Below are 14,218 nucleotides of genomic sequence, written 5' to 3'. Positions count from 1 at the left end.
CTGTCAGAGGAATGCCAGTGCCTGGTAATAAGGGTCTGATCACAGGTAGTGCAGTGAGGATGAAATGACAGGGGCAGGAAGGGGCCTTTGAGAGAACCCAGAAGGACTATTTGCTTGAAAATTGGGGCTGTTTGTCCCATGCACAGGGGAACAGCCAAGGGGGACTGGTCACTTGGTGGCCCTGGAGTGTCTCCTTCAGCTTCCCATCCCATCCCATCAGCTTCTAGGTGCTTGTGGCTCCCAGCCCCCCAGCTGTCAATATAGAGTAGGTCTGAGTGTGGCCTGGAATGAGGCTGCCTGAGGAGAATGTGTCACTGCCATTTTCAAGTTGGGTAACCTTGGACATCCGACCTGACCTAACCTCTCCATGCCTCAGTTTCCTCATGTGTAACATGGAGACAATAATTATTCCTCCACCAGGCCTGTTCCGAGCATTGAGTTTACATGGGTAAAACACTGTACAGTGCCTGACACAGTGCTAAAAAAAAAAAAAAGAAAAAAGCTGGCGATGAAAATATATGGGGTGGGCAAAAGTAAGTTTACAGTTGTGAGTATGCAAAACAGAGTTTATTCTCGTATTGTTATTTATTAATTATTGCATTATTTTCTGTATGAACATCTGTAGACCTACTTTTGTCCCCCAATCCTGCTGGGCGAGGAGCTGCTTTAGCCTGGCTGATAAATGGCTGTTCCAGGATCCTCCTCTGACAGGAGAGGCTGTGGGATGGCGCTGGCCTCAAGGAGGAGGGTGTGTTTGTCTCAGGCTCATTTTTTTTCTTTTTTGGCCAATAAGTATGTGTGGGAACAAAGGGAGAGGGATGGGAAGAGGAGGGGACAGTGCCCTGACGGCCAGGACTGCACAGCTTTAGGAGTGGAAACTACCATCAGGGTTATCTCGTCCAGCCCCTCATTTGACAAGTGAGGAAACGGAGGCCCAGAGTGAAAAAGGAACCCAGGCGAAAGTGAACCCGGCACCTGCGGCAGAGCATAGCTGGCCGTTAACCCCAGTGTCATCTCCTCAGTCTCGAGTGAATGTGCCTCGCAGTACCATCGTCTGTTCTAACCCCGCTCTCTGTGAGAGTGCTTCTGAGTCTGTATGGTAATCGGAGCGGGCTTCCATTAGAGGAGCATTTTACAACTTCAAACGCTTGGCACAATGCCCCATCTAACAGAGTTGACATTTCCCGAGGACGCGCCACTCAACCAGGTGTGTGTGCTGAGCCTTCACACAGGTTACTTCAGTAGACCTCTCCCTGCAGGACAGGACCCTTATAACTCCCAATTTAAAGAGGAAAGGGGAGGCTCAGAGCCTTTAGGAATACACAGATGGTAAACTGCAGAGCCACCAAATCTGCGAGACTCCAAATCCTAAGCTATACTTCTGTCTTCATGGTAGCCTTGGATATTCTTTTATTTATTTATTTATTTAACATATATTTTATTGATTTTTTACAGAGAGGAAGGGAGAGGGATAGAGAGTTAGAAACATCGATGAGAGAGAAACATCGATCAGCTGCCTCCTGCACACACCCTACTGGGGATGTGCCCGCAACCAAGGTACATGCCCTTGACCGAAATCGAACCTGGGACCCTTCAGTCCGCAGGCCGACACTCTATCCACTGAGCCAAACCGGTTAGGGCTTGGATAGTCTTTTGGTACAATTACTGCTACTGCAACTATTGCTGTTATCATATGCAGCATGTCCATCTCGCCACGTGTCCTGAGGAAGGAACCACCCATTTTACCCATGAAGGATTGATGTTCAGAGATAAAGTGATGCTGCCAAGCTCGCCCAGTCACAGGCGACAGGCCTGGCTGCAACTCCTGCTGGCTGGCTCCGCCCTGCCTGCCCATTGCCCTTCAGGGGCTTCCTGGCTGCACATACCTGCGGGGCGTAGCTTTCCACGTTGAATGGCTTCCTAAACCTCGTGTTCAGTATGTAATGGGGGGAGCACCCACCGCCGTAATACCTGTGATCGAGAACTGGGCCCTCGAAACTGTTTGTGAACAAATTAATCCTGCAGGGAAGGCACGGAGAGGAAGAAGAAGGATGGGTAAGCAGCAGTTTGTAATAATTTCAATTGGTAGAGTTAATAAATGGAAGGTGGACCTGCAGGCATGGCATCCAAGGCCCTTGATATCTGGGAGAAAGCAGCTTCCCAGCTTCATGTCTGGCCACTCCCAAACACAACCGCATACCCTAGTCCCAGCCACTTTGAGAAGCCTGCTCTTCCTCCAATCTGCTTTGCTCCTTCTCATAGGTGTAAGTGCCTAGCATGCCCTTCCAGCCATTCATTGTTTGTTTGTTTTTTCTTTAGAGATTGAGCTCTGTTGTTGCCTATTGTTGGGAGCCTTCACTGACTCTTGTACCAAGCTGATACCAAGCTGGGTCAGAGGCCCTCCTATTACAAGGATGGTCCATAATAGGTTAAGAACACAAACTCTGGAACCAGAAGCCTGGGGTCAAATCCCTGTTCTGCTACTTACAAGTTACATGACCTTGGGCACACCTGTCATTAACCTCTCTATACTTCAGTCTCCTCAACTATGAAATGGGGGTAAGGAGAACACCTACCTCACGGGGTTGTTGGGTGGAGTCCATGTGTCATATTTGTTAAGTGTTTAGAATACTGCTTGGTCAATGCTTGTTATTAAATGTGTCTATTGTCCCCACTGGGTTGTATGCCCCTGGGGGTAGGGGTTTTCTTCTGAATTTCTGTATGACTCACATCATGAGACACTAAAATAGTTACCATTTACTGAGGGTCTAACTCAGTGGTGGTTCCATGCAGCACCTTAGTGTCCCCAAGGCCCTGGGCGGTAGATATCATTATGTCCTTGTAGAAAGGGTGAAAATCCTGTCTCTAATTAGACATACTGCTCACTGCCTCCAAAGGCAGGCCTCCGTCTGGCCCAGTTGTGACTGCTACCGAAAGTTCTTTTTTGGTGTTGCAAGGAGCTCTGTCTGCTTTCAGCTTCTGCCCATTGGCCTCAGTTTTAACGAAATTGTGTTAGGCTCTCTTCCCTATGGAAGAGTTTCACGTATCATAAAAATGGATATTTATTAATTTTATTTAACAAATATAATGTGGTGCTTACTTTGTGGAGGCACAGTAATAATTAATTTACACATATTGAGTCACTTGATCCTTATGAGATAGGGATTATTATTATTATACCCATTTTAGAGATGAGGAAAGTGAGGCACAGAGATGGTAATTGACCTGCCCGAGGTCTCACTGCCAGAAACAACTGGTGGAGCCAGGGTTCCAAGTCTGAGGGTCTAGTTCAAGAATGGAGGCTGCATTCTTCCCACCACACAAGCTGCCTCTCAATTATTACTTTATTATAATCACACTAGAGGCCCGGTGCACGAAATTCCTGCACTGGTGGGGGGGTCCCTCAGACAGCTTAGGCAGTTGGACATCCTTAGTGATGCTGCACTCACCAGCCATGAGCCTGGCTGCTGGCTGAGCAGCACTCCCCCGCTGTGGGAGCACACTGACCACCAGGGGGGCAGCTCCTGCGTTGAGCGTCTGCCCCCGTTGTGGTCAGTGCACATCATAGAGACTGGTCATTCCACTGTTCAGTTGATTTGAATATTAGTCTTTTATTATATAGGATTAGCTTATTGAGTCCTCCCCGAACTTAAGAGAAGGGTATTACTGACATCCTTCTACAGGTGACAAAACTAAAGCATCCACTTACACTGCAGTCTTTTCTCAGAAAGGAGAAAAGAAGCCACTCTTTTCCTATCAGCTTCTTCTTCACTACAATTACCCTTAATGTTGTACCTTCCCATGTATACAATAGAAACACAGTAACTTACCCACTGGCCAGACTGCCAATTGCCCAGTATTGGTCCATTTCCTGCTGACACTTTTTAGAAACTTTTCTACAGTTTGCCTCATCTGACCGGTCCCCGCAGTCATTGTCCCCATTGCAAAGAAGTCTGCGGTTTACACACCTCCCTGGGTTGGAAAGAGGATGTTACACACAGTTATTTGGCTGTCAGAGGGCAATTAACATGCTCTGAACACCTACTCTGCACCAGGCACTTTCCAGGCTTTCAATGCTTCATTTTGACACGTATCACAGTGGTAATGACCTTTACATCTTATTCCCCCAAAGAGGCCAGTCTTGTATTTCAGAAAGCACTGTGAGAGGAGGTTATTAAGGGAGGGCAAGGGCAAGTGACTGAGAGGCAGAGGTCGAGTGGCCCGACAGGAAGGAAGCCTGGACTTCTCACCCTGAGCCTGGGAAGAGACGTGGGTTTGGGGGGTACTGAAGTCATACCAGCTATGTGACCTTCCCTATGTTACTTAACATCATGCCTCAACTTACCCATCTATAAAATAGGGAAGTCATCATACCATACCTACCCCTGAAGGTTGCTGGGAACTTAAATGAGTAAACAGAACAGTACTAACTCATGGGAATGCCAGATATGTGTTGTTATTATTATAATTAGTGTTTTTGTGGGCCACGTGCCCATTGCCAGTAAATATCTGCAGCAGGATTGGAACTTATAGCTGTCTAATCACAGTTCTTTCCACTAACCCACACTGCCTTCAGCACCACAGCCATTTGGACTATTTTTTCAAGCATATTTGAATGATATGTTTGAAATTATTTGCAGCACTTGACTAACTTGGCTTCCTTTATTATTTGCATATTCTTGGGAAATAAAGCTCATAATACAGGTGACAGTTCCTTAGATGTGTCTGGTTACTTTTAACCAAAGTTCTTGGGGTGTTAAAGTCAGAAGAATAACAATCTGGTCCTCAGATGTTTCTTACTAGGAATTTAAACTAAAGCCTGCCTGAATAATCATTATGGCCTTGATCAGAATCATGGAACGCTGGCATAATCCATCTGTGGACACATTGTAAAAAAGTCTTTCAGATTTATTGGGTGGAATTTTGCATTTTCAATCAGCCCTAGAAATTGTTCTATGAATCCCTCACTCTTTCTTGAAAGATCCCAAAGCACAGGCCACATGGGTACAGTAGATGTAGAGTTGTAGCTCCTACCTAGAGAATTTGGGTCAACATACTCTTGTGTTTGTTTGTTTTTCCTGGACACTTGGAGAAATAGGGAGGCATATGTTTGCTTGAATGAGCCAGATGAATGAGTTGAAAAGATAAGTATTTACTTAGTCCTGCAGCTGATGATTATTTGTGTGCTCCTTTCTACCTTCCTTCTGTCTGTCCATCATCTGTCCTTCTTTTATCCTTCTTTCTTTTCCTTCCCCTTCCTTCCTTCCTTCCTTCCTTCCTTCCTTCCTTCCTTCCTTCCTTCCTTCCTTCCTTCTTCCTTCCTTCCTTCTTTCCAGAATGTTTTACTGACTATATCTTGCATTAGGGGTTATGCTGGACTTGCTGATGTAGAAATGCAGAGGCAGGAACTATCTCTCCAAAGATTTTTCAGAGGTAAATAGTGCTAACCATCTTATTTAACTGTTTCAGGCTTTGCCTCCAAGAGAGCCAGCAGAGCTCACCCCCTGAATGGAGCTTTCATACCCATCGCGTCAGTTGATCCCTATAACAAACTTGTAAGGTTTTACCATCACTTTTAATTTTCTGCTGAAAGAACCAATATGAAGAAAGGTTAAGTGACTTCTCTTAGGTCACAAAGTCCAAATGAGACTTGACTTAGGAGTTCCGATTCCAGCACACATCCCTTTGATGTCTGTAATGTCTGTGAGTGTGGTTTGAATTCCACATTTCCAATGGCAGCTTTTTCTACTTACCTGTTGTGTGACCTTTGGCAAGGAATGTCTCCAAGTCTCAATTTCTTAATACGTAAAATGGGGATAACACCCTCTTTATAGAGCTGTTTTTATGAAGTGATACATGGGAAAGGAGGTAGAGATATGAAAACAAGGAGGCCTCCTACCTGACACATGACCCTGAGCTTGTACACCAGGCAATGGCCAGTGCCACCAGCATCCCATGTTGTTGCCTAATTTGCTAGCTCTCCCCTCCCAGTCCTATGGCCCTTTATACCTGTCTGTGCGCACACGAAGCCTTCACATCGCACTTGACTTCTGCAGGGTGCGTTGGTAACACAGTCTTCGGCTTCCTTGTCAGAGAGTCTGCAAGGATCCCCGTGGAACTGAGAGGGCCGCAGCAAGATGGCGTGTCTGTACTGGAGGGGAGAGAGTCAGGTGAGCCAAGGGCAGAGTCTCAGGGGCCGAGGGAGCTTAGGGATACCTTAAAGGTCTATGTTGTGATTGGCTGCTTGCCTATTTCAACTGCACTGTGAGCTCTCTGAGGGCAGGGACCTTGTCTGATCTCTGATCTGCAGTGAAGATTTGCTGAATGTGGGGAAAGCATGGGCTCTGGAGTCCAAAGGTAGTAAATAGATTGATGTGGCCAATTCAATAACACAAAACCACAGCCTCTCAGCTTGATTACTCCAATTGGCTGACTCAAGTATTCTCATTTACTCAGTATCTTATTAATGCAAAAGCGTGCGCTTGGGACCCACAACAGACTCTGATGCTGTCTAGTTATGTGATGTTGGGTAAGTTACTTAACCTCAATGATCTCTGCCTACTGATCTTTAAAATGGAGATAATGAATCACATTAAAGGTCCAGTTATGGGGTTTGAATTATATATAAGATGCATATATGAAATCTCATTGTGTTGTCTGGTACATAGTAGGCACTCAATATCTGGTACTTATTTTTCTTTTTTATGATTAACACATTTTAGTAGTCAATCTTTCTCTATCTCTACCTTCCAGTTTATTCCAGGAATGTTGAATTTCCAAAATATTGACTGAGCCACCCAATGGTTAAGATAAAAGTAAGTATTATTTATGCTTGCTTTTTTGTTTGTTTTTAATCCTAATCATGCCCTCTAGGCTGCCCTCAAGGAGGGCACAGATGGTGCTGGTGGGGATGGCAGCAGGCGGTGTCAAGGCAATGAGATGGGTGCCAGGATGGAGGGAGTGCAGTGTGCTCTGTAAATTCGTAGAGGTATCCCAATGCAAACGTAGGAGAGGGGAAAGTGACATCTCAACTGAGACCAAAGGATGAACAGAAATGTCGGGCAAGCCCAGAGAGCTGGTATGAGGAGGGGAGAGGAGGGTGGTCCAGTGGAGGAAATTTCTGTGCCACAGCTGAGAGATGAGACAGAATGGACCTTGTTCCTGGAAACAAAATTCATCATGGCTGGAGTAAAGAGTGCAAGAGGGAGAGAGGCAAGAAATGGAGGGAGACAGAGGCAGCAGCAGGTAACATAGGCCTTCCAGGCCTCAGTAAGGTTGGATTTAGTACTTTATGAAACTATAGCAGGGGAAGGAAGTGATCAGATTTGGGTGTTTCCAAATGCTAGTTGCAGTCAAGATTTTGGTGCAACTAAAGGGGCAAATCAGCCCTGGCCAATGTGGCTCAGTTGGTTGGGCATCATCACATGCACCAAAAGGTCACAGGTTTGATTCCTGAGGAGGGCACATGCTCAGGTTTTGGGCTCGATCCCCTGTAACCAATCAATGTTTCTCTCTCACACGGATGTTTCTCTCTCTCTCCCTCTCCCTCTCCCTTCCTCTCTTTCTAAAATAAATTAAAAAAAAACCACACACACATAAAAAAGGTGGGCAAACTAGGCTAGCAGGCCCTTTGCAGAATGACATGTTAACCAGCCACAGTTATTAATTGTATACTATCTGGAAATCAATATATATGTACAACTATTCACTCACACTCCTGTGCATTTCCAAAGGTTCTTTCTTTCTAGAGCCTTTGGAAACACAGAGGCTGGCAGGACAGGGATAAGGCCTGCAAGAAGACTGTCAGAAGACTATCTCAGCCACCAAAGAGAAGATTAGTTTGAGGAGCATGGAGACAGTGGAGGAAAGACATCTCCCAATTCCAGTTTGAAAGGTTCGGATGAAACCCCAGCAGTGAGCCTGCTGACAGCGACGATGCCAGCTGAGAGAAGCATGCTACAAGATCCGAGTGAAGAGCTCTGGATGGCTGGATGAGTGGGCGACTCACGCTGAGTCTTCCTGGTTTATGGTGCGGATGAAGCAATTATCCAGATAAGCGGATCGATGTTGGTAACTTCAGCAATAAAGCCCACTTTGGGAACCAAATGATCCTGCTTGGCTCTTCACATTGATCCAATTAAGTGTGTAATTGTCCTGGGCCTACCTTCCACAGTGTCTTTGGGGTCCTAGCCCGTGGCTGGTTTGGCTTCCCAAGGAGCTGGGGAAATGGCAACCGTTCTCTGACACATCTGCTCCTCCCAGAGCTGGGGTCCTGGACCAGCCCTCTCAGGACAAGGGAGCCTGATGGATAAATACTGCAGAGATGGTGTGTTTTGACTGGTTGAACACTAGACCTGAAGCCAGTGGCCTGAGTTCAATGCCTGCATTTGCTACTAGGTGAGAACTCACTCACCTGCTCTGAGTCTCTGTTTACCTATCTGCTTAACAGAGTGTGTAATGACTATGCTACCTTCTTTTACAGAGATATCAGAAAATATAATGAAATCAAACAACATATTTGTGGGACACCTATCATGTGCCAGAAAGTGGCTTACATACTGAAGATAAAGAATTGAGTAAGCCTTTACTGGTTCACAGTGTAATGGAAAGCTAAGTAATAATAATTAAAAAAAGTAAATGATAAATGCAAGGATACCCAAAGAGGGAGCTATTAAAGCTCATAAAAAGGCACCTATCTAACTGTAAGGGGGGCTGAGAAATCAGGGAAGGCTCCTCAAAAGTCTTGGCCCCTAAGCAGAGATTCAAATCGTCAGTAGATATAGTAAAGGAAGTGGGAAAGGTCACTCCTGCCTGAGAAAGCAGCATGAATAAAGGCACAGGGAGAGGGTGAAATGGTCAGAGAATTGCAAGCGTTCAACGTGCTAGAGTGGGGGCTGTTTTATGGAGATGTAGGCCAGGTCTAGGTCATGGGGAGCCTTTACTACTAGAAGTATGGACTTGATCTTAAGGGCCCCGGGTAGACTTTGAATGAGTTCAGGCTGGGAAAAGATAGTCCAGTCTTGCATTTTTGATGTTGCCTCCCTCTGGTTGCATGAGGAAAGATGGATTGAAAGGGCAAGGTTGGCGGCAGGAAGCCTGATTAGGAAGCTGTTAACATGAGCAAGGACACATGTTTAGAAAAAATAAAAACAACCCGAAAGATCAAAGAAAGGATATAATTGCTACTTGGAAGCACAGAGGAATAGAATTCCTTAATAAAATCAGTCAACATTTACCCAGGTCCTACTAGGTGCCAGGCACTGTCTGTAGTGCCTTAGCCAATATTCGCTGAGGATTAGGGATCCTGGAAGCTTAGAGGAGCTCTCTTAAGGCTTGGGTACTTACCCTTTTCTTCTGACAGGGATCACACCTGGTCCAGGAGGACCAGCTGGACAGTTCACAATCAATAGGCCTCAAGGTGACATCCACACTCCGTGTCTGCCTACTCTTAGCAAGGCTCCCATTGACTGCATTTGATTCAAGATAGGGTGGCCTTTCAGCTCTAAAGGGTCACAAGAAGAGAGTCAAATATCAAAAGGGGATTAAGTATATATGCAACCACCTATCCATCCTGTCAGTAAATATATATTTTCTCACTTCTGCAAGGCTATTGGTTTATCATTCAAGTACAGGTTAATATTTATTGAACACCCAGTGAGTGCCTGACATTATGGCTAGCTATGGTTGAAAGTGTATTGAACTTGGATCAGAAGACAGTCCATCAAATTTCTCAACAGAAACTTTGCAAGCCAGAAGTGATTGCAAAGAAGTATTCAAAGTATGAAAAGCAAGGACCTAGAGACCAGATTACTCTACCCAGCAAAGATATCATTCAGAATCAAAGGACAGGTAAAGAGCTTCCCAGACAAAAAAGAAGATAAAGGAGTTCATCACCCCCAAACCCATGTTATATGAAATGCCAAGGGGTCTTCTTTAAGAAGAAGAAGAAAGATTAAAAATATGAATAATAATATGGCAATACATACATATCTATCAACAATTGCATCTAAAAAACAAAATAAAAGAATAAGCAAAATGGAAATAGACTCATAGATACAGAGAATATTTTGACAGTTGCCAGAGGGGGGTTGGGTGAAAAAGGTGAAGGGATTAAAAAGTAAAAATTGGATGTTACAGAATAGTCATGGGGAGGTAAAGTACAGCATAGGGAATATAGTCAATAAGATTCTAATAACTATGTATGGTGTCAGATGGGTGAGAGATTTTTCGGGATGGTCACTTAGGAAGTTATGTAATGTCTAATTACTGGGGTGTACACCTGAAACTAATACAACAATGTATATCAACTGTAATTTTAAAAAATTAAAAAAAATAATGTAAAAAAGAACAAACCCTAACCATCAAGAACATCTAGGATCTTATATACAGGGTGTGGCAAAAGTAGGTTTACAGTTGTTCTTATGGAAAGTAATTAATAATAATACAAGAAGAAACTCTGTGTTTTACATACTTACAACCATAATCCTACGTTTGCCTCACCCTGTATTTCCATCAAAATAGGTTATTTTATATTTAATGTAAGTTTAGTCAAATACATAATAACATATGTGTAACTGAATGTGAGATCAGCCATTTGAGACTGGGAAAAAAACACACCCTGTTTTAATTTTCCACTCAGAAGAAATTGTCCTCAAATAGTGGAATTAGAGAAATCTATTACGGATCAGTTTCTTAGACTAAAGGGGAAGACGTGGAATTAAACTTTCAGAAACATTTTATTTCCCTCAATCTGCCCTCATCCCCTCAGGGCACCACCACAATCACATACTTCTTAATGTTTTAAAAAGGCAAATTTATAGTATGAAACAGAAAAAAATTACCTTTTTAAGATTGCTAGACTATATGAGCTTTGATATGATAACTTCAGTTTAGACACACAACATCTCTGCAGTTAATTGCCAAAATAATTTGCCTTCCATTGATTTTGTTCTCAGAGCATAGTTTTCTGAGTAAGAGCTACCCAAGTACTTCTATCCACGTAGACCAGTAAAAGCCTGGGCACGATTCTATAAATATGAAACATTTCTCCAACTAGTGGTTTGATGGAAATTAGCTACTTTGTGCATTACCTTACTATGAGACATTCTAAGTAATTATAGGATTGAAGGACCTAGGTGATTGCCAACTATGCATGAAATACTCCTCTTTCTCTTTTCCAGTTCTGAAGACATGTCTATTTAAAATAAATTTCAAGTATTCACCAGTTCCTATTAAAAAAAAAAAAAAGAAGACAGTCCATCGGCAGCTGGGTCATCTCAGTCTGCTTTTGCAACCTGTGTGAGCTTCACTTTTCTCACTTGTGTAATGAGATAATCATACCCAACTCACAAGGCTATTTCTAGGATCAAATAAAATGTATGTGGAAGCACTGTATAAACTCTAAAATGCTATGTATATGCGGGGAATACCACCCCGGCGGGATGTATGATCTTAAGTAATTCTCTCCCCATTTCTGAGCCTCTGTTTTTATCCACTGAAAAGTGAGAGATTTGGACTAGCTGGTCTTTAGGGTGTCTTTAGGGTGCCTCTCACATTAAGAGTCTATGAAACATTTGCTGAGAACAAACCGTATTCAGGGTGTTGGGCTCCAGGGGATACAGAGAACTATACCACCAGGTTCTGCCTTCTGGAACACAGGGTTTGACTTAGGAAAAGAAACATGCCCTATGTCTTAGCTCTTCCAGAATTTACCCAGTAGGCAAGGCTGTTAAGTACACAGGCTCCATGGCCAGAGCTGTGCTTCAGGACAGCACCGTGACTCAGTGTGGAGGCTGCGCAGGGTGGGAGAGCCTGGAGGCAGGGAAGCAGACAGAGGGCTCGTGCTCCACCCAGCGAGTGCTGTAGGCCTGAAGTACGGTGTCAGGGCAGAGAGAATGAGAGCATGTGAGACACGTCTCTGTAGAATGGATAGACAGTGATGGGTAACTGGACAGGGTGTGGGCTAGAGAGAGGAAGGGGTTTAGTTTGGTGCTGGTTTCCGGTCTGAGTGTCTGGGTGGGTGGGGAACACAGGGGCAAAGGAGGTTATTGGAGAAGATGTGGTTGGAGCATGCAGAGTCCTGCGTGCCCACAAAACACCTATGTGGAGTCACTCAATACATGATTCCTATATGGTTTTAGAACTTAGGAGAGAGATCTGTGCTACAGATACAGCACAGATGTGATCATGAAAAGCTGCGAGAGAGGATATGACTGTCCTTGTGAGGAGAAGCAACTCGAGGTGAGCTCTTGGGGAGCGTCAGCACCACAAGGAAATCAGGAGAGACTGTGCCTGCCAGTCCAGGTGCAGAGGTGGTGGGGGATATGGACCAGGAGAGACTGTGCCTTCCAGTCCAGGTGCAGAGGTGGTAGGGCGCGGGGGAAGTCTGGGGAGTGAGTAGGGACAGGCAGACAGCATCACATCTACAGAGCAGTCAAGCAACCTGAGGCCTGAAGTATGTCTAGAAGGTAAGGCCACGCTTTTTGCTAAGTTCCCTACATAGGCGGGACATTCAGTCAAAGGTGAATGAGTGATCATGTGATTCAATCTGACTAGGCCTCCAGTTTCCTCATGTAATATGATGGGAATGGTACGAATTTTATTGTTTCCCATCTGAGAGAGTGTATAGCACTATAAGAGTCATTGTAATTGATGTTCCTTTTCAAGGCAAAACAAGAAAAAAAATGAAGAGAAGGGAAAGAGCACTGAGATTTGCTGAGCACCCAGGGCGAGTCAAATCCCATGGGAGGTGTTTTCCCATGTGATCTCATTGAACACTGACAGCAATGCTATAAGGCAGCCTGGACACTGCCCCCTGGATGGGGCAAGGAGATGGCCCAGAGCCCTGCAGCTGTGTGCAGTGGGCGTGGGGTCTGAGCCCAGGTTTGCTGACTCTGAATCTGTGCTGTGTCCACGGCCCAGCTGTCTGGAAGGGAACCGGGCCAGCATCCACTCCACCAGCCCCCTCTGTCTCCATGCCTCTCCTCCCTGCGTCCAAGATTGAGCCATTAGGAAGAGAATCACATCATTTCCACCAGCTCAAATACACAGTACATCACTCCAGACAAGGTCATTAACCAATACATTCTCACTTGGCAAAAGTCCTAAAAAGAGGATAATATTAACTACAGCGAAATCCATCTCCAGGACCACCCCAGAGACCAGCAAAAATCAATTGCCTAGTAAAGTTGGATCTTTAACAAAAGGTCAAAGACGCTACAGGAAACCGCAGGTGGATACTTTAAGATGGTAACTTGGAGCAGGATGAGCACGCCAGCGGGGAAGGGGGCACTGCAGGATGTGCTCTTTCTACTAATTTGCAGGTTTGACAAAACTATGTTGTCTGTGATTTGGCTGCTCCTAAGTATGTATTTGACAGCGCAGCAGGGTCTCCTCTTCTTGTTTCGACTAAGAAACAGTTACACTGTGTTTTTAGCAACCATCAACCCAATTTCAGACCATAGTTGAGACTGAGTTGATAAGTAATATGCACACACACTATTAAGACACGATTATTTCCTCCTCTGAGATTTGAAAGCTTGTTAATGGGAAAGATGGTCGCTTAGAGAAGGAACTTGGTAAAAAGTAGTTATAACCAGCAGATCTCTCATTTTTGCACCCAATTTTCATTACAGAGGTGGCAATCTAAGAAGTAATCAGCTGAATAAATAGTCTGTTTGTAAATTACATTGGATAAGATGTGTGTGGTTTATGAGTACTACAAAATGCAAACCTTAAAGAAAGGCTAGCATTAAATCGCATCTTTAATTCTTGGGAATAGCACGGACCCAAGAAAGGGCAGGGCCAGTCAGGGCCTCAGCATATGGCTACAACACAGGCTGTTTGTGCTTCTGCATTTCTACGGAAACAAATCACACAGACATTTAGACCCACCGACCTGACTTCTGTCACTCAAAATCCTCAGTGTTCTTAATGCTGAAAAATTAGACATGCCCGGAGAAGCACAGAAAACAAAATAATAGACACTCATGTACTCACAACCCAGAACTGGCAATTGCTAACATTTTGGTATATTTCCTTCAAGGTTTTTTAAAAAATAAAAAATAATGCTATAAGTTTGACATCTGAGTTTTACATCTGCTCCAGTTCCATTTCCTCTTCTTCTCTGAAGAGGAAAATATTATTGTGAATTTGGTATATATCCTTCCAGTTTTTAAAACATTATATATACACACACAAACATACATATATGTACATG

General features: G+C 44.3%; 1 protein-coding gene and 1 long non-coding RNA gene across 2 annotated transcripts in view; one reads left to right on the top strand and one right to left on the bottom strand.

Annotated features, from left to right (window-relative positions):
* The window catches only part of C8B (complement component 8, beta polypeptide), a 39,523-nt gene that overhangs the window by 19,924 nt on the left and 5,381 nt on the right, over positions 1-14,218 (bottom strand). The window contains exons 2-5 of the mRNA XM_005869851.2: positions 9,346-9,502; positions 6,010-6,151; positions 3,831-3,972; positions 1,887-2,019 (exon numbers count right to left, since the gene is read on the bottom strand). Coding sequence (XP_005869913.1) covers positions 1,887-2,019; positions 3,831-3,972; positions 6,010-6,151; positions 9,346-9,502 — 574 coding nt within the window. The remainder of the gene's footprint in view (positions 1-1,886; positions 2,020-3,830; positions 3,973-6,009; positions 6,152-9,345; positions 9,503-14,218) is intronic.
* On the top strand, positions 6,443-8,379 carry LOC102263412. Its single transcript, XR_313784.2, has 3 exons — positions 6,443-6,529; positions 6,754-6,815; positions 7,734-8,379. It is a non-coding gene; the product is annotated as an uncharacterized LOC102263412 (long non-coding RNA).

The sequence above is a fragment of the Myotis brandtii genome, unplaced genomic scaffold (genome assembly GCF_000412655.1).
Source record: "Myotis brandtii unplaced genomic scaffold, ASM41265v1 scaffold304, whole genome shotgun sequence".
Lineage (NCBI taxonomy): Eukaryota > Metazoa > Chordata > Mammalia > Chiroptera > Vespertilionidae > Myotis > Myotis brandtii.
Note: the sequence above shows the minus strand (reverse complement) of the source record. Positions and strands in the feature narration are given on the sequence as shown.